Source organism: Ursus maritimus, unplaced genomic scaffold, assembly GCF_017311325.1.
Source record: "Ursus maritimus isolate PB19 unplaced genomic scaffold, ASM1731132v1 scaffold_29, whole genome shotgun sequence".
Taxonomy (NCBI): Eukaryota; Metazoa; Chordata; class Mammalia; order Carnivora; family Ursidae; genus Ursus; species Ursus maritimus.
In genome coordinates this window covers 34,011,272-34,036,903 of record NW_024425452.1, presented here as the reverse complement: position 1 = coordinate 34,036,903, position 25,632 = coordinate 34,011,272, and the positions used below count along the sequence as shown (strand labels likewise).

At 37.1% G+C, this 25,632-nt stretch overlaps 1 protein-coding gene across 1 annotated transcript in view; it reads left to right on the top strand.

Moving 5' to 3' along the window:
* Positions 1 to 25,632, top strand: part of SNAP91 (synaptosome associated protein 91) — a 131,367-nt gene that overhangs the window by 43,499 nt on the left and 62,236 nt on the right. Inside the window, exons 2-9 of the mRNA XM_040643706.1 lie at positions 543 to 685; positions 1,334 to 1,409; positions 2,184 to 2,286; positions 3,964 to 4,057; positions 4,963 to 5,074; positions 14,025 to 14,131; positions 18,564 to 18,605; positions 24,761 to 24,831. Coding sequence (XP_040499640.1) covers positions 543 to 685; positions 1,334 to 1,409; positions 2,184 to 2,286; positions 3,964 to 4,057; positions 4,963 to 5,074; positions 14,025 to 14,131; positions 18,564 to 18,605; positions 24,761 to 24,831 — 748 coding nt within the window. The remainder of the gene's footprint in view (positions 1 to 542; positions 686 to 1,333; positions 1,410 to 2,183; positions 2,287 to 3,963; positions 4,058 to 4,962; positions 5,075 to 14,024; positions 14,132 to 18,563; positions 18,606 to 24,760; positions 24,832 to 25,632) is intronic.

Below are 25,632 nucleotides of genomic sequence, written 5' to 3'. Positions count from 1 at the left end.
GTTTTTTTTTTTTTTTTTTTTTTTTTTTTTACTGTTTGCTCTCATTGTACGTAGGTGGCAGGTATATTTATTGGCACCCATCAAACTTAAAATCTAAGTGAAGAATGCATTTAGCTGCTTAATGTTTCAAAGAAATACATTTATGTTATTGCCATCGAGTGGTGTAGAGAATAAGTGTCCACATGTTTGAGACATTGGACTAGAAAAGAAGAATTAACTTGAGGCTTAGCTTTCCTGGAGTTTTGTAATTCTAAAGAATGACATTGGTACCAGAAAACAGATAAAATTCAGAAGAGGACACAGAAGAGAATTCAAAGGAAAAAAATAAACTCAAGAAAAAATAAATGCATTGGGTAAATCATGTATTTATATGTACGTGTGTAAAAATATTATAGCTTATTTTTTTTTAATTTGGTTGTTAGCTATTGCCAAAGCAATTTTGGGACTCCTGTTTTAGTCACCAGGTTTAAATGTTTAACATTTGAAATGAAGTTTTGTATGCCATGATTAGTATTATTGTTGGATTTCTTCTACTTTCATAGATTTGATCCAGGCTACCAATGAGACCAATGTTAATATTCCTCAGATGGCCGACACACTCTTTGAGAGGGCAACAAACAGTAGCTGGGTGGTTGTATTTAAAGCTTTAGTCACAACACATCATCTCATGGTGCATGGAAATGAGGTAAATGAAGTGAACTTAACTTTTTTCTTTTTTGGTGGGGAACGGAGGCATTTATGGAGGGCTCTTTTGCTTTTCATTAATTAGGAGAAGAAGAAGAGGAAATACATGGTTCAAAATCATTGAGAATACAATTTTAATTTTCTATTTAGCTATTTTTTAATAAATAGATGTTAAGTTACACCTTCTCTTGGAGACATTGAAATATTAAATATTACTTGTACCTAAAAGGTATGTACCATATAAATGTATTAGTGGGCAAAAATGTTAGAGTAAAGGAACAATAAAGTGATTTTTCCCATTAGGAACAGTCTTGTGCATCTTTAAGTGTAAATTGCTTTCATAAAAATACTTAATTTTGGAAAATATTAATAAAATAAAAATTGCCTATTTTATATGGGATGCCTACTGAATCATATTAAATTGCAGTGTTTCTGTTATATAAAAAATGAAAGATCATAAAATTTAATTCTAATTCAACGAGTACTTTTCAGTCTTTTTTCCTCCTCAGAGAAAGTCAGCAGACTAGGAAACTTTATAACTGAGTTAAAAAAAAATCATAATGAGAATTTGTAATATCCTTTAGTATCAGAAATTGTTTAAAGATATGATTTGGGAATATTGGTTTTAATTCTAGTTTTTGTTTTTCAGAGATTTATTCAGTACTTGGCCTCTAGAAATACACTATTCAATCTCAGCAATTTTTTGGACAAAAGTGGATCCCATGGTGAGAATATTTATGTTTTCTAATTTTTTGGATAATGCTTTTGATGTAGGGTTTTGTTTTGTTTTTTTTGAAGTGAGGTTCATAATATGTAATTAGTATAGCTGGTAGCTCTGTTGGGTATTTAAGAAAAAATGTAAAAGTAATTATTTAGTTACTTTGTAGAGCTTTAAAATATTTAATTGTTAGAGAACTCACCATATAAATTACATATTAATTTTACTTTTCGCCTTTGTCAGTAAATCTTAACAGTCAGTATTCTAGGCCCACAGTTTTTTGTTTATGAAAGTACAAAAAGCAGTGAAATGAAAGATACTTTCCTAATTTAAAGAAAAAGATTCCAGTCTTAAAGAAACATGATTTGTAAATTAGTAGAATTTAAACTGTAGTCAAATGTTCATTCATCATACTTATTGGTTGCCTATTCTGTATACGGCAAGCACACCAAGCAAGTGGATGGTTCTCAGATGGCTACATGTATTAAGCCTGAAACAGCCTGTTACTTGAAACGGTGAACAAAAAATGCAAGGAAAAATCAGGAAAGACATTCTGTACAAGGATGGTAGCATAACGAAACTGAAATGTCTTAGAATGTGTCATGCCTAAAGTATTTTTGCTTGCAGTAGGATTTTAAATGAGGTCTTTCTGGTGCCTTTATTGAATAGACCTCATTCTAGCATTATTTACATTTGGAGAGTTTAAAAAAAAGTTGGTATTAAAGAAAGCTAAATGGAAGGTTTTATTAATTAGTTTTACTTCTTCTGCCCCTCCCCCCAGGTTATGATATGTCCACCTTCATAAGGCGCTATAGTAGATATTTGAATGAAAAGGCTTTCTCTTACAGACAGATGGCATTTGATTTTGCCAGAGTGAAGAAAGGGTATGTTTTTTCTTTCTCATGTTTATTTGAGCAGAGTAAGTCTTTGAGGCATACTTGACTTACCTTAACTAAGCTTAAATGCCAAATAATTTTGGTCATGAAGGCCCAGTTTATAATCACTTGGAAAAAAAAGACACTCAATAGTATTGTAGAAGTTAGCCTTGAGGCTGTAATATACATTATTTATATTTTCATGCAGAAAATCTGATTCACTGCTCAGAATTGGCATGGTATAACATTTTATTTGTTAAATTCAATTCAAAATTCTTAAGCACATATATTCCTTTAAATAATTTTAAATGGAGAGAATTTAAAGTTTATTCAGAGTTCAAAGAACAGTGGCTGTAGTTTACAATAGTTATTTCAGTGTGTTTTGATTGAAGTAAAACTGAACTGTGTATATGGTGGAGATCTGTTCTTGAGCGGTAATAATGTCCTAGTATCGCACACACGCACACACATGCGCACGCGCGCACACACCATAATTGAACTGATTATTAATACTAACCATGGACTAAGAAAACCTCATTGAAACAGAAACACTTACATTTTAATTCATAATTATCATTTATTTCTCTCTAAATAGATGTTGAATTTAATCAGAAGCCATAAATTTATGCAAATCTTGTGTCTGGTCCTGACTTGAAATAATGGCGAGGTATTGTAGAACGTTTGATATTTTAGTTTCAAGAATTCACACAAAAAGACAATACTCTGTTTTTCTAATAGTGACCCAGCCTTAGCTTTCAACTACATTTAAATCATGGTGCTGAACAATATAAACTTGTCTGTTCAAAATAAGGTTTTTGTGGGTGAACATTCTGTACAATTGAGGTTTTTACTTTATCCCCTTCTCATTGTAGACGATTCTGGTTTACATGGCCCTGGGCAGCCATAGCTGACGTGCCCTGCTGCATTTCAGCTTTTCCGCAGTAGGGTCCATAGCCTTCTTAGAAACTTCTGCACCCTTTTATGTGCACATAAGGATGCTTTCCCTACCCTTGAAGTGGGAGAGACCCTGAAAGTTGCCATTTTTAGCCTATTGACATAAGCTGGGTATTTTCCTCAACTACTTCAATACTGCCACCCCTGGACCATCACTGGATGCAAGGGGCTCCATAAGAGGCCTGTGGGTGGGCACGAGGTGCAGTGCCCTGTCTGGCGCACCCTCTGGCGTGAACCTCCACTGTGTCCTCTGCAGCGAGGCAAACTCTATCTCCTTTTGGCCAGACTGTGCATATCAGCTTGCATTTCTCTTCCCTTGCTAGTTACTAGTATACACTCTGCACTCCCAGCCCTATAGGTGTTGAAGACTTCTAAGACATGTGTTCTCTCTTTCCTAAAAACAAACTGGCATTCACAAAACTTACACCTCTGTGATAGATTTGGAAAAACCCATCCAGTAATTCAACTGATCTCTTTTATCCAGACCACACCGCTTTCTTCCTGAGGGCAACACAGAGAGAAAGAAAGCACTGCCTGTGTGCTTGAAAAACAAGAGTGGGTGAGAAGAAGTAGTGTAGAGAAGGGAATCAACTACAGCCTTTTAATATCTCAAAATTATCCCACAAGATTAATAAGGAAATGGAGGGGGTACAGCTTGGAAGAATGCACGTGGTCTTGAATTTTCCACATACATGAAAGTTGCATCTTTTTCTTTTTTTGAAACAATTGCAGGGCCGACGGTGTAATGAGGACAATGGCTCCTGAAAAGCTTCTGAAGAGTATGCCAATACTACAGGGACAAATTGATGCACTGCTTGAATTTGATGTATGTATCTCACTAGAAAATGTGCCCTGCACAGTTAGTACTGTCTTCTGTTGGAAGGTGGGCTAACGCTGGAAATCTGCTCAGGAAGCAGGTTGAGATCTCCTGCATTTCAGCGAGCTACATGCACCCTTCATGGAGGCTCTTAGCATGGGGATGGCTGTGGTTATGCAGATTGTCTGAGCAGTTTCCCAGGTGTTTAATTAAGTCGTGGAAAAATACGAACGGGGCATTCTTGGAACCCTGTGTTCGGAGCAGGACGATGGACTCCTGTGGTGTTTGACAGGGTGAAGTATGTGCAAGATGTATGTTTAGCCTCAATAACTAGTTAAGCCTCAATAACTAGCCTACTTTTAGAAGCCATTTTATATAGACTGCTAATGTGACACCATCCACCAAAGAGAATTGTTTTTGTCTGGTCATGGTCCTTCCTCCTGGCAATACCAACATGACATGTCTCTTAAAACAATACCTGTATCTTGGGTGTGGTGGTAAATACACTAGCCTACACACGTGATAAGATTATATAGAAAAGTCCCCCCCACATACAAAGAGTATAAGAGAAACTGGGGAAATCGGAATTTGATTGGTGGGTTATGGCAATCTCAATATCGTGGTGGTGATATTGTATAGTAGTTTAGTAAGATGTTACCATTGGGAGAAACGGGGTGAAGGATACATAGAATCTCTATATTTTTTACAGCCGCCTGTGGATTTATGGTTATTTCAAAATGAAAAGTTCAGATAAACATATCTGATTCGTGAAAGTAACATATTCTGACGTGTAAGAAGATTTGTAGAAGGTGGATTAATTTCTTAGTAATCACTTGAGACATTTTCGTGTGCCCTGGGAAAAATTGTCATTTGATAACATGTAATTAACATATTAAATTTTGATCTTTTTCTAGGTGCATCCAAATGAGCTAACAAACGGTGTCATAAATGCTGCATTTATGCTTCTTTTCAAAGATCTTATCAAACTTTTTGCTTGCTACAACGATGGCGTGATTAACTTACTTGGTAGGTAGGACAGCTGAATGGTATCTTTGCATAAAGACTGTATCAGAATGCAAAGATTTGGATACCGTAGCCTTAATAGATAAAAATCTAAATATATGATTCATTCAGGTCACATTTCTCTGTTCTTATGTCAGTCAAGATTAAGTGCAAGACACAGAAAGCACTCCAGGTGTTTTAAGCAGGAAGGGATTTCCACACAAGGATTCGGGTGCTCACAAAATACTAGAATGACTGAAGGTTCTAGGCTTTGCCTCTTAGAATAAGTCCCGGCAAGTCCTGCTCCACTGTGATAACAGCTACCTCTGATGCCACCCTTAGAGATGTCTAGGGAATAAGAGGCCACTGACACCCCATTAAGTAGAATAGAAGAGCCACTCCACTCCTAGGTTTCTGGACCCATTGACTCTAGCTGTGGTGAACAACGGACCATACACCGACCAGTGGTTCAGAGCGTATACTGAATCTCTAACTCTGAAGGTATCTTCTTAGAATGGGTTTAAAATAGTGTCTTCTGTAGACCATTCCATTATTATGTAAGGTCCGCTATTTCTGGACTGAAGGGATTCATGCTAAGACTGACAAATCCTGTGGGGTGCGTCTGTTGTCTCACTTCTTGTGCAGCAAAGCGGTATTGTGTGAGTTACCATGAAGGGGAGTAATTCCCCAGATGGTGGTACTGGCAAAGCAGTATGGGCAGAGGTGATAAATCTACATCCAAGATAAACTAACTGTTCTGGAATAGAGAGATGGCTGCTCTTTTCCCTGGTAAAAGGAATTAATCCTTAACTCGTTACTTGGTGGATGACTCCATACTCCCTGGATTATGATACCAGAGAATCATATGGTAGAAGCTCAGAGTCGATCTCGGGTATTGACAGACCAAGGACTTAGCAATGATGCAGATATACCAGACTATGTTCTTGTGCCTATTCATAACTTCCATTTCTGATATAATTGGCAGATGTTTATCAGCATTTGGAGTCCTTTTATCCCTTGATCATTGAGAACCTTTTCATGGCATATGCTCTTTAGTCTACATTTGTATGGAATGAAAATAGTCTCATGCTCTTTATCCATTCTCAGAGGTCCATCCATCACCTTTTCTCCAGACCTTCTTGTTACCAATCTTCCAATTTTATTTTTTCCAAGTCCCTGGTCATCCAGGCCAGCAGTTAGTTACTGCTCACATTTTGGTACAGTTCCATTTGTCTCACCTTTTTTTTAAAAAAGATTTTATTCATTTATTTATTTAAGAGAGAGGGAGAGAGCAAGCATGGGGGGAGGAGCAGAGGGAGAGGGAGAGAGAGAATCTCAAGGAGACTGCGGTGAGCCCAGAGTCCAACACAGGACTTGATCCCACCACCCTGAGATCATGACCTGAACTGAAATCAACGGTCAGATGCTGACTGAGCCACCCAGGCACCCCAACTCACCATCCTTCCTTTGACATAAAGTGGAAATCAGATCTACTGCTTGAAGTTTGGCCTACAGTAAAATATTTCTTTCTTCTCTCAAAGTCACCCCTTTGTGGGGATATAATGACGTAGCAAACCACTTTGAACTAGTGCTGGCATCGGGTACCTGGTACTGGGTACCTAGTCGATTAGGCATCTGCCTTTGGCTCAGGTCATGATCCCAGGGTCCTGGGATCGAGTACTGCATTGGGCTGCCTGCTCCGCAGGGAATCTACTTTTCCCTCTGCCCCCCCCCATTTGTTCTCCCTCTCTCTCCCTCTTTCTCTCTCAAATAAGTAAATAAAATCTTTTTAAAATAAAAAAATAATAACTAGTGCCAGCATAAGAAACCATCTCTAAACCAACCTTGAATTCTTTTTCTCCTCAGACCACTGGTCATGGGGAACTCCCCAGAGGCCATAGGTGTGATTGGAGGGAGAGATGCAGTACAGAAGAGTAGGTGCAGTGGGAATGTGAGCCATCTGTTTGTACAGCCCACATGGGTGTTCAGCATTGGCTTGAGGCTGACCACTTCTGTACCACTTTCATTTGATGATAGAGTGTTCTTGCAGTTGTCCAGCTCATGGGTATGTATATTAGATAACACTTGAGGTCTTATGATCACTTGATATTCTCTATAAGCAAACCAAGAACAGCTTTTTCCAAAGGAGATTAGTTACTGTCTGAAGAAGACATGGCTCTGCTCCAGAGCACTGGAGGCTTCCACCGTACTTTTCTGCTGGAGTGTGCCAGATGCGTTCTGCAGCATTTGGACACTGCAGGCACTTTGAGTACTTTTAGGTCTGCGGGAGCAAAGGCCCATGTGGTTCCAGTTTGGAGCAGTTGCAGAGCCTTCCCCTGATCTGGATCCTGCTTAGCTGACCCCACACCTGATTCTCTTTTTAGAGCAGAACACATACATGCTGGATATATTGCCTCCGAAACTAAGAAAGCTCAGCAAACTTCGTGCGTTTTAGTTATAGGGGTTACAAGGTGAAGCAACTTGTCTTTCACACGGAGGGGACGTTGGACCCCAAGACTTGGTTGATGTAGCAGGTCTCTGAATTTTCATAAAATTCTCTCTCCCACCCCATGACATACATGTGACTTATCAAGGTACCTGGCATAACTGAAATTCTTGCCTACTGGCTACATGTCATTAACACGATAACCTATGGGACAGAGGTTGATATCCTTGAAATAAGACAAACGTATACTGTCATCCCTGCCAGATGAAAGCAAACTGCTTCTGGTGGGCTCTGTTTATTGAGATAGGGATAAAAGAGTTTGCTAGTTCGATAGCCGCCTATCAGGTGTCAAAAACGATGCTGGTTTTATGCTGGTAAGAAGGACACGTCTGGAAATCTGCAAGTCAGGGTCATCCCCTGGTTAGGATCACAGTAACCTGTAAATCTCTGCCTACAACCCATTTCACAAACCAAGGTCACTGAGGACGTGATGGAATTGCTACCCCTGTTTCTTTCAAGAGGTCAGGACACCAGTGCGAGGAATCTGCTAGTTTCGAGTATTTCTGTTCCAACCATATATCCGGGTAACTGGGGAGAGAGCCACAGAGGAGCATACATCCACTGGATCTAATTTTCTTTTATCATGCAATCCCCAAAAAGCTTCCACTCAAGTTGGCAGAACGTAGAGTGAAGTCCCCAGGAAGTAGCATCAGTTTGGATTTCGTGTTCCTGAAAAGTCTGGGTATGTCCCCTTTCCCTGGCCTAGTCACCCTGATAAAGATCTCTTCTGCAGAAGAGGAAAAAGGGCTCTTGGCTGTGTTTCAAGGACATTTCTCAAGAGTATTTGGAGAGCTTATTAAAATTCGGATTGCTAAACCTCAACCCAGAGTTCCTAATGCAGTAGTTGTGGGGTTGAGCCTGAGAATTTGCGTTCCTGGTAAGGTCCTGATTGGTGCTGTTGCTGCTTGTCTGGGATTTCACTTTGGGAATCACTGTGTTAGAGCTACTTCCAGATGCTCAGGCTAGCATTCTGAATCCATGTTTTTTGGCATGTTCACCCAAATTGACAAATTATCAATTTTATCACAAAATCTAACGTAATATACTTTCCTTCGTGTTCAGAAACTTTACAATCCATACCACCTCTCCACATTTGTATCCATGATGGTTGTCACATTTAGAGGGAAAAATAGAAGATTCCCAGTTAAATTTGTATTCAGATCAACATGAACATTTTTAAATATTAATAAGTCCTATGCAATATTTGGGACATACCTGTGCTAAAAATTTATCTATTTACAATTCATATTTAACTCAGTAACTTGTATGTTATCTGGCAACCCTACTGCCACCAGAAATTTGCAAGAACTTGCGCTTCTTTTAGCATGTATATTTTTTCCTCTTGGTCAGACTTTGTACTGGTCTCCCTAGGGCGTGCACGGATTGCTGTCTTCTCAATCTCATTCTAGGTATTGAGGCAGTTGGCAAGGGGAAAGGGGTAAGAAATAGATGGATTGGACATGAGAAAATTTTTCATTCCCTCATGAAAGGTGGCTTAATTACAGAATCGCCCAGCAAGGCAGGACCAGCCTTTTCAGACTGAGAAGAAAAAGCTTTTTCTAGCAAGAGTAGCTCCCTTTGGTTTGAATCTACCCATGCAGTCTCCTTTCTAGTTTTTCTTCTCAATAAACATCCTAACTTTCACAAAGGAGACCGTGGTGAGGCTGGGAATTTAACTTAACCACATACGTTGTAATTCAGCAACTTAGAAGATTAGACTCTCCGACTTTCAGCGATGACAGCTCTATGTCTGCAAGAGGTAAGATTATTTAAGGGCAGTTTTGGAGTACCACTGTCTGACTGGTACCTTGAGCCAATAATTTAAAATCCTGTGTTGTCATTTTCCTTTGGAGTCAGAAGCAGCCACCCACTGTACGATCTAGTTGCCTGATTCCCATCATGGTGGTCTCTCCTAGCAGCTGCCTGGTCCGGTAAGCTTCATTTTAGCTGCTCGCTTCAGAACACTGTAGGCGATCATTTAAGTAATCAGTTTGCGCCTGTATGGTACAGGCTACGAGAATCCCAATTTTCCAGTAGTTGCGGGTAGTGAACACTGCCTTCAGATCCAGCCAGTTATATATCCTAGATTCCCATCTTTGACATTTTTGAGGGTCTGATTTCTACAGCCATTTCAAATACCAAATACTGTGTTTATTCAAGAAACAGAAACCACTCTCCATACTCTAACTAGAAAGGGATCTAAAGTAGGGAGTTGGGTGCTTAAGTAATTACCAGAAGCCTGCAGGGAGTGGTTCCTGAATGACTTACAGAATAATAAATTCTCACACACCAGCCAAGTTTCTACTTTTGAGGCCACCACTTTACAGTATACTAAAAATAAGAAGCTGCTGCCACCACCTCGGCTGCCTTGCAGCCCTAGGAAGCTAGAAACCAGACACCTGAAGCTATAATCCAGGAAGCAGGGAGTCACATCAAATGGGTGTGACTGTAACCAGTACTCCTCAAAACCCAGGAAGCTGGAGGGTGGACTGTGGAATGCTGCCGAAGGATAATCTTCCACTCCTAGGGACTTTCTTGTCACAGAAATAGCCAAAAATGTACAGGAAGATGGCTTCTTCCTCAGTTTTATCTTCCAGATCTCTCACAGGTCCATCTAATTTACAGAACTGAATTTGCATCCGACATCCTGGCTTCTCATGAGTTTAGAAAGAGAGAGAATGGGGGTTGCGTAAGGCAATCAGACACACTGCTCTTAGAGATTTTACGTTATTGGGGAAAGATACCTGTTCTTAATATGTAATTCCACAGTGTATTACCTTTATTTCACGTGGGAATGTTTATCAGTAAACCAAATAACAGGTCTTCCCGTTCCCTTTTGTGTGCACATCTTACTCTTCCTTACCACTCACAAATGTGAGTTTTTGCTAAGGTTCATTTTTAGCCAGTTATTTTTCTGCTTCTTGTGTATATTTTCATTGGAAACCCTGTGTTTTTCTATGGAGGTGTCCTTATGATGAGTCCCGGCTCTATTATGTCAGTTTATATTATGTCAGTTTCTTCCGAGCTCCAGTTTTGCAAGTCTTATTTGTAGACACTTAAATTTAGATATTTAAAATTAAAAAAAAAAGTATTTAAAATTCAGCGATCTCCAAAACTGAACTCTTGAATTTTCCCTTCTTACTCTCGTTTCTGTTGATATAAAATTAGTCTTTTAAGCCTAAAGCCTCAGTTATCTTTGAATTGCTCGTCTTAACTCCATAGCCGTCAGAATGAAGGTCTGCTGATACCTTCTCACGCCCTCTCACTAGTGTACCCTTGTTTCCTACATCTGCTTCCGGAAATCGGACTTCCTGCCTTTAAAATTCATTTAGCAGTTAAACACGTTAAGCCATGTGTTTCTCCTCTGTGTCTTGAACATCTGTTTAAATGCTGCTCTGTTTTACTTTCTCTTTATGTTGCCTTCAGAGATAAGATTGTAGTAAGAATGCATTTTCTCTGTATTTTAAAATAATAACCATGCAATATATATTTTTATTTCATCTCACTTGAAAAGGATAGTCTGTCGGCTAACAGTAGGAGCAGAAAAGGAGAGTCGTATCTTCGTATTAAAGACCTGACTTCAGAAGTGGTAGAGGTGGGCACTATTGCCTATCACATTCTCCTGCTGAGTGGCCTTCATTCAGCATTGCTTGTCACATTGCTCTTGTGAGAGCACCACTCTAGAAGATAGGGACGCTTACTATCCTAAGTGTTTTGAGACAGGTGTTTTTTTGTTTGTTCACCAAATAGTGCTAGAAATTAACTTTATAAATACGTTTTACGTTAGTTTTAATCAAGGACTTCATGAGCAGTTTTCTGCATCTAATGTTGGAGTCAATGTTGGTGCTGCAAATCTTTGCAAACATTTTATCGTTATAATGAAACTGATGTGCGAGTGAGAAGATGCTTTCTTCTGACTTAGGGCATTAGTTACAGTCCCCATGCAAAGCCTCGGTTTATTTCTCAGGAATGAGATTCCTCTTCATCTAGTTCTTTTCCTTAGGACAGTTGTTCTTTGAAAACTAATACTAATATGACAAGGGAATTTATCAACACATTATAAAGATTCATGTTACAAAGGCCAAATACCCATCCCCTCTGTTAAAAGTATGACTTGCCCTACTCTATTCTCTAACGGGACAAGGGCACCTCACAGCTCCCCCTACATCAGTACATGTTGCTTTCCTGTATCCTTAACTACTGTTACAGAAACAATTAGGCAATTATAACCTAAAGCCATAAAAATTTTATTATTTTTGTTCTTGAATCCTAAATTGCCATGAAATATATGAATAATTTAAAAAGCTTCCAGAGGAGACAGAGAAAAATTGCTTAAGATTCTGATGCATTGGTTTTAAAAGGAAATTGAGATCATTCAGTTGATTTCTCTTTTTGTGTTATTGCTGAAGGTCTGATGCAAAGAAATAAACTTGGATTATAGTAAAGAAAAGTAATTTAGACATTTGGAAGAACTTATTTATGTGAATATTGTTTAAAAAGAAAGAATTATATTTTACCAGAATAAGTCCTTTTTTCCCAAAAGTTTAAACTAAAAAAGATTTGTTCCTTTATAGCACCAAGATTCTATCTGTAGCATTAGAAAACAGAGCAAATAAAGATTTGATTTGGCCATTTTTTAAAATTGAAGTGTAGTTGACATACAATGTTACATTAGTTTCAGATGTATCAACATATTGATCTGACAGTTCTCTACATTACCACTCAGTGCTCACCATCTGTCACCACCCAATGTTATTACAGTATTATTGATGTGTTCTCCGTGCTGTACTTTTCATCTCTGTGCCTTATTTTATAACTGGAAGGTCATACTTCTTAATTCCCTTCATCTATTTCACCCATCCCCCCACCCCTCCCCTCTTCCAACCACCAGTTTGTTCTCTGATTTAAGAGTCTGTTTATTTTTTGTTTGTTTTACTTTTTAAATTCTACGTCTAAGTGAAATCATATGGTATTTGTCTTTCTGACTTGCTTCACTTAGCATAATACCTTCTAGGTTAGATTTGGCCATTTTTTAAAAGACTCACTTCCGTCTCAGATCTTAAGTGGAAAACAGTATGTGTTTGTTTTCTTGATCTTTTTGCTTTGCCTTGAATGCCCTACAGGGGAGGTCCATGTTAAATGTAAGATTACCGAGACTGTCAACAGAAGGTAATGAGTAGCTACCCTCAATAATTAGTTCTTTGTGTAATTATATATTATTAAACCTTTCTTGAGAAAATTAAAAACACTTTTAAGGTAGTAAAATTACATGCTGAATGAAATTAAGAACTTTAAAGTATGAAAGATTATAAAAATAGCATGTTTTTCACCATTTGAAAATATAAAATAATGAAGAATACTAAATCATCTTCAGTTATGATCCACAGCTGCCTGGAAGCTATTGTAGATCCTGGCCTTCTCTGTCTCCATCTTCCATGTCAATAATTATTGACTGAATGAACTGATAAATGACCGGCTGGCAAAAATCCTGTTAAAGTGCCGGTTTTCTTCCAAACACATATGGAGAAAATACACTTGTGTGATGTAATTACAACGGAGCTATAGCACCCTAGTGATTGTGAATTCCAGTCTTGGGAGTGCAAGAGAGAGCAGCAGAGGGATCCTCTGTTTTTCTGTCTGGGAAGCTGAAGGTTGAGAAAGAGGATACAGTTAAGGGCTAGAAAGCCATGATGAGTTTGGTAAACCAAATATTTTTCACAAAACTCCACTGCTTTATAACTAAGAGACATGTTTGAAAGAAATCCTTTATGGCCAACAAAAGTATCAATTTATACAGGGTGTAAACAATTGAAAGAATTCTTTAACTTGGAGAGATTTATTGCTTTATGATATATAGCTTCTTGGTTTATGGTGAGCTAGTGAGAAAGTAATGATGCCTTAGAATGCGGTCATAGCTTTGGAGGTCATCAGCGAGCACTGGATGCTGTTTTCTAAAGCAGGGTGCTGGGATATACGGATCATGAGTTTAACTTGTTGTGACGCTTCATATGTTCTTCTACTTTAATTGTGCTTTCATTGTTTAAATGCCTCCTTTGAGACCCCTAGAACCTGACACTGTTCTTTTTTTTTTTTTTTTTAAGATTTTTTTTTATTTATTCGACAGAGATAGAGACAGCCAGCGAGAGAGGGAACACAAGCAGGGGGAGTGGGAGAGGAAGAAGCAGGCTCCTAGCGGAAGAGCCTGATGTGGGGCTCGATCCCAGAATGCTGGGATCACGCCCTGAGCCGAAGGCAGACGCTTAACCGCTGTGCCACCCAGGCACCCCCTGACACTGTTCTTAAACTTCACAGTCCCCCTTGTTTAGGTGCTTTAGAACCTCATATAGGTTTTACTGCTTAGTGTTTTGATCCAAACATTCATTTAAGTTTTAATTAATAGTATTAACATAAGCTTAGAAGAAAATCGAATATAATAGTCTCTTCAAAATGCTTCCCTCTCTTTTCCAGAAAAGTTTTTTGAAATGAAGAAAGGACAATGTAAAGATGCCCTAGAAATTTACAAACGATTTCTAACTAGAATGACGCGAGTATCTGAATTTCTCAAAGTTGCAGAGGTAAGTAATAATAAGCTGTGTTGGGAATATAATTTAAGAATATTAATTTACGTATCTGGAGTCAATAATAGGGCTTATAATCTGGCAAGACATTCTGCCCCAGAGCCCCAGTGTGTTAGGTTTGGAAGTGATCTCAGAAGTCATCTCCTCCCAGCTTCTCACTCAGAACTGTAGTCTGCACTCCTGCATCCCAATTAGATGATCATTCTGTGTTCAAATACGAGTTACATGGGTACCGAGCAGATTCACAGCTTCGCAAGGTGGTTCATCCCTCCTCTCCACTTAATAGCTATCTTTGATTGTAAGGAAGGGCTTCCTTTTTACTGAACCCTGAAAAAAAAAAAGCCCTTAGGAAAGTCCAGAACAATAAATATTGTTCTTAGTGTGTGGAAATCATAAATATGACCTTCTTATTTTGTCAATGATTTAAATACAATGAAAAAATTAAAGTATCATTGGCAGGTTGGCCAGTTGATTCTTATGCTACATTGTCAGTGAATGAATTGTTGGGCTGACTGGAGTGCCATGTGCGAGGCATTCTGAAGCCCATCAACAAAGCATACAAGGCCTTGGGCATGGGGTGTTCATGCCATGTTTTTGTTGTTTTTGCCATCTGGAGAATATAGCACAAGAACAAGCATTTTATACACACAATTCCAAAAGCACTCTAGTCTGTACATCATCTTTCAAATTTCATTTATTCACAGGAACAATAATTGTCGCATTCAAATTAGGAGACTGATACTGCAAAATGCTGTCTCTTGACCTTTGGTCCATATAGTTTGTAATCTGAATAGAAGTCTTTTTATATATATAATATGGGAAACAAAAGGTAAAGAATAGTTTATAGGAATTACATATACATTAAAGCATGTTCATGTGTATTTCTTGTGAGCTTACTGATGTTGGTTTGTCTTTAAGAAAGGATAGAATTGCTTGAAACTTTTGCTTTGGCTGCTACATAATTTTACTTTTTGTATTTGAAAAGATTTTGCTATGGTTTAACCCTAGTTATCAATGTAATCTAGTAAAATTTGCCTGACTTTTTTCTGTGGAAAGATCAATTATGCCTAAGCATCCAGAAAGAAGATGCTTTCATTGTTGCATTAATTCCTGGTGCTCGTGCTGCCTGGTTCCCCCGTCTCTTACTGTATATGTTAGATAGGTAAGGAACTGGATGTGTGACAGTCTGGAGTATACATTTCTCTAATCAGCACTGTAATGCTGGATCCAAGATCTTCACGGGAAAGGGGGTACTTATTTATTAACTCATTCTTCTTTTACATGTAAATTTTATTTCATGTCTCTTGATCACCTCATGTTTGCACCGGCCCATTTCAGGCTGTTGAGAAGGAAATAGACAGAAATTAGATGTTATTTTGAGAGTCTAAATAACTGAATACAAATATTCTACTTTTTTTTTTCTTTTTTTTTTAAGATTTTATTTATTTGACAGATAGAGACAGCCAGCGAGAGAGGGAACACAAGCAGGGGGAGTGAGAGAGGAAGAAGCAGGCTCATAGCGGAAGAGCCTGATGTGGGGCTCGATCCCACATCGCGGGGATCACGCCCTGAGCCGAAGGCAGACGCTTAACCGCTGTGCCACCCAGGCGCCCCCAAATATTCTACTTTTATTTGAACACTATGACTAAGACTTTTTTATAGAATGATACTAAAATATAAAATTATTTTTAATAGACACTAACCTACAATGGGCTAACAATAACCATTTGTGTTTTCTTTATTTAAATTACATTATTCATGATTTAGACATTAACTGTTTGAATACAAGTGTTGAGTGGTTTGTATTATTGGTAAATACAGAAATTTCTTAAGAAGTGTACAAAGCTTCTTTCTGTACCAAACAACTCTGTTGTGGTGTACATATGTATGGACTCATATCCAATAGCTACCCTGTAGTTGGTACCATTTTCCTCAAGAATGTGTGGAAGACTTCTAGAATGCCATTTTTAAGACACAACTATATATATTGGCCATTTGGCAAACATTAATAAATTATTGCCATATTAAAAGAGACAGAGAGTAGTTGAACAACTTCTATGGAAATATTCACATATCCCAGAGGAATTGCTTGAATGGTAGAAAACTTAGCATGTTTTGAATTCTTACAATGAAGTCTCCAAAAGCAGGCAACTGAAACTTTGTAAAATGGTTATTTTATAGGTAATAGGCATTTCTGCTAAACACTCTTCCCTTTTTATAGAGCTAAGTTATTCTTAGTTTGCTATTCTAAAATAAATACCAAGTCGTAGGAGTTATGTCTCCCAGAATATTTGCAGACAGAAAGTGATGAGATTTCTGTAATACAGTTACACCTCAGCTCAAGCCTCCAATTATATTATGGTTCAGAAGTTCAGGTTAGTGAAAATAGCAGTGTCAAAGAAGAATTCCTAAATTAGGTCTTTCTGTTCAAGAAAGTTCTGTTAACTATTTAAGATAAACACATCACCTTTTATCAAGATGATCCTAATATTAAAGATAATACTTTAATTTCAGAAATACTGACTTCATTCATATTAATATTTTTAATGGATCACCTGAAGAGGTATTAAAATATGGAAATAAATGGAATGACGTTACCTTAGCTTATAATTTCCATAATTTGTAATAGTTAAGTGAATTTAGGGAAGCAACCATAGCTTTCCTACAGCCAGAGTTCAGTCATTAGCAGGTCATGTCTATACCTCCAGGAGGAATCTGCAGGAGGATGAGGGTCAGTGCTGTGCATCAGTGGTTCTCCACACTGGGTGATTTTGTTCCCCTCCTCTCCCCAGCACCCAGTGTCTGGGAGACATTTTTCGTTGTCACAACTGGAGGAAGGGAAAGTCTGCTGGCATCCAGTGGGTAGAGAAGGATGTTGCTAACGTGCTACGGTGCACAAGACAGACCGTACCAAGGAATTATCATCCTAAAACGTGAATGGCGCCAAGGCTGAGAAACCCTGCTGTAGACAGAGAGAGAAAGCAAAAGCAAGAACTTAGCTAAGAGCATTTGTCAAACAAGGGGATTTTCCGATCTCTGGTTTGCCTTATTGTCTTTGGAGGAGCCCAGCCCTTAGGCTTCACGTATTTGCTTCTGCAGTTCCATCAACATAAGCAAAGCAGTTCATTTCTCAGAGAGAGACTTGATTTTAACCCACTTTGTTTCTTTGAGCCTGAATTTTATCATTTACATAAAAGGAAAGAACTGAAGTTATGATTTATATTTTTCCCTGAGTTTTTATTTTGAATATTTTTAAACCCACAGGAGAGTTGCTAGAGCAGTATATTGAACATAAATATGTGCTCTCCCCTTTGATTCACCTTCATTTATATATCCCCATATTTGTGCTCTTGCTCTCTATTTCCCCTTTCTGCTCTTCCTCCCTCCCCTATCTCCCTTCTCCAAGCGACCAACACTAAAAATTCAATGTGCTTTTACCTAGTAATTCCACTTCTACAAATGAATCCTACAGGTGTGTCCACAGAGGTGCAAAATGCTCTGTGCAGCATTGCTTGCAATGACAGGAGATTGGAAGCAACTTCAATTGTTCATTAATACATGACTTGTTAAATAAGTAAATCATAGGAAAAGAAGCTGCTTAAAAAATAAGGAAGCTGGGGCGCCTGGGTGGCACAGCGGTTAAGCGTCTGCCTTCGGCTCAGGGCGTGATCCCGGCGTTCTGGGATCGAGCCCCACATCAGGCTCCTCCGCTATGAGCCTGCTTCTTCCTCTCCCACTCCCCCTGCTTGTGTTCCCTCTCTCGCTGGCTGTCTCTATCTCTGTTGAATAAGTAAATAAAATCTTTAAAAAAAAAAAAATAAGCTGTGTGTGTTAATATGGATATAGGTCTGACATATATTGTTACATGAAAAATATAAATTCAGTGTATATAATACACTATTGTATAATGTGGGAAATATGTATTTATATATTTCCAATTTCCTTGGATATACATAAAAAGCTCTGGAAGGATACATAAGAAACAAACAAAATGGTTCTCTCTGTGGGAAGAGGGGTGGATACTACACCCTGAACAAATTGTTAAAACTAAGTGAACATTCCCTGTCCAGAGGCTTTACTGAGCATTTATAACAATTTAAATTTAGTCTAAGCATTTTTTTTTTACTCTTTAGCTGCCATTCGCCATGGAGGAAACCTTAAATTTTATGCTTCAATTTCTTAAGTCTTTTTTTGAGTTCTAGTGAAATTCTGTACATTTGTTATATCTAACTACCTTAACAAAATAATTGCTCTATTATATTGAGTGGAAAACGACACAAAGTGTATTTTCAAAGTGAGATTCACAATTCTTTTATACCAAGATTGAGCTGTGGTTTTAACTAATTCTGTGAGTAATCTTCTGTTAAATGCAAAGAAATTAATTTTTTAAATTCCCATTAAGTAACTTCTTATTTTTTTTAATCCACAGCAAGTTGGCATTGATAAAGGTGACATTCCTGACCTCACACAGGTAAGTGATTCTCTGAGTGAAAAGTGTAGTATGCATGAAATTATTACTCCATAGTTTGCCATAAAAGATCTTACCTAGGGGATAGTCTTGTAAGCATTTAATGCATTTTGGATTTAGGCCGATCAACTTTCTTGGAAATTATTCTAGCTTGCATATTTTTCTAGCTATTAAATGTATTTCTGGAGTTGATACGAAGATTTACCTGCCCTCATAACATAGTTTCTTCTTTAAAGGCAACTGAATTTACTGTTTTGAGACCACCTTTTCATTCTTGATCTTGATTCAAAGTGAAGCCTTAAATAATGTTTAAAAAGTGCTTTGTCTATGAACAGTGACCATTGGTAGGCAAGTAGTTGGAACACTTGAAATGTTGTTTCTGCTTGTTCTCCTAGTTTTCACCATTTCCCAGGTATGAAGCAGGGGCATGAAAGAGGAGCGCTCTGATATCACAGTTCTACTGCACTGATTCTCATCTCCCCTATGACATAGAGGAATTTCTACTATAAAAGAGCCTTTTTTAAAAAAGTCGCAGTGGTAGCTAAGTGATTTTTCTGGGGAGCATCTAGTAAGCAAAAAAATAGTAGTGCTTTCTTATCAATTCTTTTATCTGTCAAGAGGGTACATTGTAGGGCTCTTAAGATGTAGAATCCATAACCGTTCACATGTGCAGAATTACTGTGTGACTTTTCTCATAATTGGCAGGAACTGTTTTTATTTAATCAGCTCTTTACTCTGTTATGGTAAATTTCTATCCCAAACATGTCCTTTAACTAGAAATTGTGGGGTGATAAGAGAGAATATAGAGCTTCTATCTTGCATACCAGTAATGAATCTATGAGTTTTCTGTCTTTGTAAATAAAAAGAGTCCTTGTAATAGACTAAAATTGTCATAATAAAAGATGACCCACCTTTTAATAATATCAAAACGCATATAATGATTGACTATCTTTATAATACCTTGAAATGTTTCTATATTTAAAATAATATTAACTTTAAATTTTTATTAAAAACAGAGAACCCCAAAGTAATGGCCTCTGTATTTATATATTAAAATACCAATTAAATACCAATGATTTTTCATAAATGAAATTCAGAGAATAATTCAGAATATGATGGCATTATATGTTTTGGCTTTAAAAATTGGGAGAGCACTGCTTCTGGTAGACAGAATATTAATATAAAATATTTTTGCTATTGTGAGAAGAGAGAGTTCTTTGATTAGGTACATACCTGAATAAGATGTTGGTATCATTTTGGATAGGGCTTAAATATTAAGTGTGCATAAAATACTATTAAAAATCTTTTTATTAGATATGGATTTGTGAATTTGATAACACTGTAATAAAAAGTGAAGACAATCACTGTGCTTTAATTTTAAATTATTTAATGATAATAAATATTTGCATTGTAGTTTGGTAAAATAGCCTAGGTAAATAATACATATTAACCTAAAAAAGGTAGATATTAAAATATTTTGTCAATAAGTAGCTTTTAGAAATGGTAAGTCATCTTTATTTCAACTGTATAGACTGCTTTTACTGTGGAATAAAAGTAAAACTATATTATCAGAGAGGCTCTCAGTTAAGAAGAAAATAGGTCCTCATTTGTCTCAGTTTGTATAATATCTGAAAGAGACACAAGTTTAAAATAATACTTCAATATTTTTTTGTTTTGGGTCACCTGGGTGGCTCAGTTGGTTAAGTGTCTGACTCTTCATTTCAGCTCAGGTTGTGATCTCAGGGTCGTGAGGTCAGGCCCTACCTATTCTTTCTTTTCTTTTTTTTTTTTTTTTTAGAAAATTGTAATATGTCAGTGAAAGAAGGACTCGCATACTTGGATTTAATTTTGAATGTTACTATAATAGTTATTATAATTTATAGAATCTCCTTCTCTGAAGAAGTAGTCGAGAGACATACTATTTAATGGTATATGTTGTGTTATCATAATTTGGGGAACAGAGATCCTGTCCTTAAGATAAAATCTTGCCCTGGGTATTCTTTGGTATTCATTAGAATCTAATATCATTCTTTTCTCTGCTTTTCTTTTATGACCTGAAGAGCCACATAAACTTCCATGTTAACATTTATTTTAAAACTATCTCCTCAGGGCGCCTGGGTGGCTCAGCGGTTAAGCGGCTGCTTTTGGCTCAGGGCGTGATCCCGGGGTCCTGGGATCAAGCCCCACATCAGGCTCCTCTGCTAGGAGCCTGTTTCTTCCTCTCCCACTCCCCCTGCTTGTGTTCCCTCTCTCGCTGGCTGTCTCTATCTCTGTCAAATAAATAGATAAAATATAAATAAATAAATAAATAAATAAATAAATAAAAATATAAATAAATAAATAAATAAATAAATAAATAAAATAAATCTCCTCATAGACACACAAAAATTCTCTGGGTTCATTTCTCCAGCATATATTTAAATCTCGGTACAAAAGTATTGTGTGCTTTTGAAATTTCTTAGTAAGTAACCAAATTGTGATTTCTGTTGGGATTGTAAGTGACAGAGCTAAACACTCTCCCTAATTCTTATTTAGAATAAATACGACCCTTCCACAGGTCTAGCAGAGGCTTCTCATTGACCTGGCCGCTTAGACCCACTGTGACAGTATGATCAGGTCTGAGCTGGAATGTGAGCTGTTCTAGGGTTAGTCCTTTAGACAGTGTCGGACCAGGATTAATCTGGAGATGGGTCCGAAGTACCAGGTTGGATGGACTCAGTTTAAGACCTTTGAGATTAGAACCTAATCTCTGCTCTCTGCCAGGCTCCCCTGTGGCCACCATGGCCACTGAATCTAACTGTGGCAATGAACCAAAATACCCAACATGGATGAGGGTTAAAGAGCAGCTGGAGATTAGGAGGCTACCCAGTGACTGGGGGTAAGAATAGGCTGCTTGTAACTGAAAGAAAGGTTAGAATTCCTCTTGCAGCGAGGCAGAGTAGAGGAATTTAATAGACATCATTTTGGTTGGAAAATGCACAATATAAATACCAGTGTGGTCATCTGTAGCCCTCTTTAAATAATTGTGCATATGACATCATCATGATTGCATTTAAAAGATTTATGAACATCAGTGAATTTTTAACAGATCATTCAGAAGTGCTGTGTTGCTTGAGAAGTGGAATACGATATCAGAACTGAAATATTTCTCAGCACCTTCAAATGGTTTCTTAGATCCAGTGATCAAAAATTCGAATGATCTTTTTGTTGCTTTTTTTTTCCTGTTGGGTTTCAGTGATGCTGTGCAACCGAAAGCATGTGCATTGTAGATGGATGCTTCCTTTTGGATCCCAGACTCACAGTCAGCTTTGAATTTGTTCCAAGAAAAGGATCTTCAAAATATCATTTCCTGTTTGGCGTGTGTGTGTCTGTGTGTGTCTGTGTGTGTGTGCATTCCAAATTTAAAATATCTCCACTTATGAAAAACATCTTAGGTTTTGATGTTAGGAATTCTGGTTGATCTGAAAACTACGGGTAAAGAGAAGGTTTTTTAAAGAAGCTGTACCACTGATGAATCAGGAGCCGTGATACATAGCTGTTACCTGTTAGCTTCCACAGAGTGACTCTTGATTTTGGGGTTGCTGTTTCCATCTGACTGGTCTATTGACTTGGCCATTTTTAAAAATAAGCAACTAAAGAGCCTACTAATTATAGTTCTTTTAAATTCCTTTTCAACAGCAGAGGCATTCTCAAAGTTTTGCTCGTTGGAACGTTGAGACGGTTTTTGCTTATTTGTCTCCTACATGCCAAGATAGACCCAGTGCCAAAGATAGAGTTAGGAGGCAGCCGGTATTCCTGCGTTTGTAAACATTATGACCAAAATAGGTTTTTTCCGCTCCAAAAACGTTTGAGGAATTTATTTCTATTAGATTTCACCCATGTCCTTTATAAGAAATATAAATGAAGTATTTTTAAATCTTTAAGATGAAATGTTCCAAACTTAATTTTATGTGCAATTTATCACAAAATAACTTCCCTCAAAGACAAAAGTCAGTTTTGTAGTCTGTGTCGTGGTAATAACTGTTGTTATTTTTGTGGCTGCTACTTTATTTTAAACTTTTCATCCACAAATGATTAAGAAACCTTGCAAAAAGAATGAAATTGCAAACTGTCTTCCTGGTTTTTGGTTTGTGTGTTCTTAAGATAACTAAGGAAGTTTATAGGAGAAAACACCACCTCTTTTTTTTGTTATCCCATATTGTTCTGTTCTGTGACTGCAAGCATTTGTCCTTTTTAAACCGTTTTAACATGGAATCACTTTTTCTTTACGTTGCATTTAACATTTAGAGGACCTATGTCTTGTAACCAGAGAGAGGTTCTGTGGCTTGATTTATTTTTTCCTTACTATGATCCCAGTGAAAAAAAAAGAAATATGAAAACTTTGAAGTTATATGTCCAAGCTTCCTAAGTTCCATTATTATGACAATTATAGTAATTATTATTTTTATGATAATTAGCATGATAATTTTGAAATTAATTCACCTAAAAATTGTGAAGCCTTTTCTATTTTCTTGCTTTTAAGAATACAGTGCATATTCTAGTTATTAAATGAAAATATCTTTGTAGTATGCTGTTTGTTCTATGGAGCAAAATTTTCCTTATCTCCTAAAAATTTATTTTTTTACAACTTAGAGATACACTCTTGGTTGCAGTTTATTGGAATTTGTTGAGTAAGTCTGTTTTCACCTGAGTTATATTTTTAAATTCTAATTTTTATAACTTTCTACATTTATTATATCCCCTATAATCTTTTCTTTTTCTACTCTGTAGGCCATAACTTTTTAGATAATGCTCATAGGGACTTTCTATCCTACCTCCATCACTTTAAGCAAGTTAATATTTTTGTTCACTTAGTAATTTATATTTTAATAGTAATATAATTACATCTATATTAATCACATAATAAGATGGTTCATGAATCTATTAGTGAAGTGAAAAATATTAAATATCCTGAACTTTTAAAATTAAAAATTCTTAATAAGAGTTCTACTTGATTTTGTCATTATAGGTACAATGTAAAATGTACAGTTATATGAATTTCCTTAAATTCCGTGAGCTATTTTAACATTTAGCATGGTTAAAGGTCTTCAAAATTAATTTCATATTAATTTGAAGAATAAATGTTAGAGTTAAAGGTTTCTGTAAATGTAGTTACATGTTTCATTCATGGAATGCTATTCGTTGAATGCTTACACTGTTAAGGTCTAATTTAGGTTAAAATTATTTAAAGATTCATTCCGCCTTCTGTTTACCCCCCGTCCTTCTTCCCTTTCTTCTCCCACCTATCTTCCTACTTCTTATGTCCCATAAATGAGTGAAACCATATGATAATTGTCTTTCTCTATGGTGACTAACATAATTTAAAAAATTATTTAAAAAAATTATTTAAAGATGACATTAAATTTCTAATGCTTGAGGAATAGATAGCGTGGAATGTATGTATGAACTTATCATTTTTCTTTCTAATATACAGTAAGATACCATCACTTTGTATTGCCTAAAATGTTAATATAAAAATAAACATTCAGGTACCTTTTAGTAAAAGAGTTGAAATATATTAAATTTTCTAATACACAGTAGTTTAACATTATTATGTATATAAATTAAATAGCTCAATATTAAGAAAATCTTCATTGTTGTTGACTATTAAAGATGTATCCTTTTCTCCACAACTATCACCTACACCCCCCAGCTTTTATTTACTGTAGTAGCGATTTTTGCTAACATTTCAGTCACACATAGATAAGTGAGATTCAACAGTATTTTCAAACTTCTGTACGTTTGTATTTGGGCACTTAAGTTTTTTACTTGGATACAAATACCTGTTCCTTTGCAGTCTTGTGGAAACATGGTGGACTTGATTTGAGTTTAGCGTGTGTAAGTAAGATCATAGAAAAAGTCTATCCAGTGTAATCTGTACACTGAAACACTGCCGTGCCATTTGTTGGGCAGTGGAGTTAACTCTCTGTAAGATGGGCCTGTCTGAGAGTCCATGGGACTTAAATATTTACGTGCCAAAACAATCTGGCGGGAAATGATCTGACATCTGTAGTGGGGTCCAGCCACAGAGCTCCGCCATACAAAGTTACAATGATGTTCCAGTGTATTTACTTTGAAAGAAAGCAATGCAGACATTTATTTTTACTTTCTTATTGTAGGCTCCCAGCAGTCTTATGGAGACCCTTGAACAGCATCTAAATACATTAGAAGGAAAGAAACCCGGAAACAAGTATGCATTAGTTGTATAATTCTAACTAAGATGAAAAATGCTACAGTCGTTCTTTATAAGAATGAGATGTATCACAGTACCACTTTTACTCCTACAGTTTCAGGGTATGCTTTATTGTAATTCTTCTAGGTTCCCTCAGAACTCCCATCCGATTAACTTACGACAGTGTGACCCCATGTACAGGCAATGTATCTGTCGGCTAATGCAGCAAATTAGTATGTTGTACTTAGGTTGTCTGAACTTGCTGATGTATATACTTGCCCTTACAGGGGATTCACAATATACCGAAAAAGAGTTGTTCATGTTTAAAACTTGAGGCTGTTATCATTGGGCATGAGGAAAACAAGCACAGTTTCACAGGTAGCCTTGAACATTGTTACGTTACCAACCCTGCTGTGAAAAAAGCAAAGCCCACAAGTATAGTTGTCTGCATTTTAGAGTCTCCCCACTTGAAGCATTCAGCGTGGCATGCTGCTGACATTTTGCTCAGGGATCTTTTTTATAGAGTGAATAGCAATCAATCAGCACTAAGTGCAGTTTTACTGGAGTTGCATACCTCTGTGCCCAGGCACATACGTTTTTCACTATTTTTTCCTCATTGCATGCAAAAATGTGCAGGTTCCATTTCTTTTCTTCTCTCTAGCAAGTATCAGACTTGTCTATTCACAGGACCCAGTGCTTTCCAGTCTTTGTGCCTTGCTCAAATTATAATTCTGCTAGTCTTGGATGCCTACCCGCCTTGTCTCTGTGTGTGTAAATCTTACCCGTCCTGGGAGGGCTATCTCATTAAGCCTTCCTTAA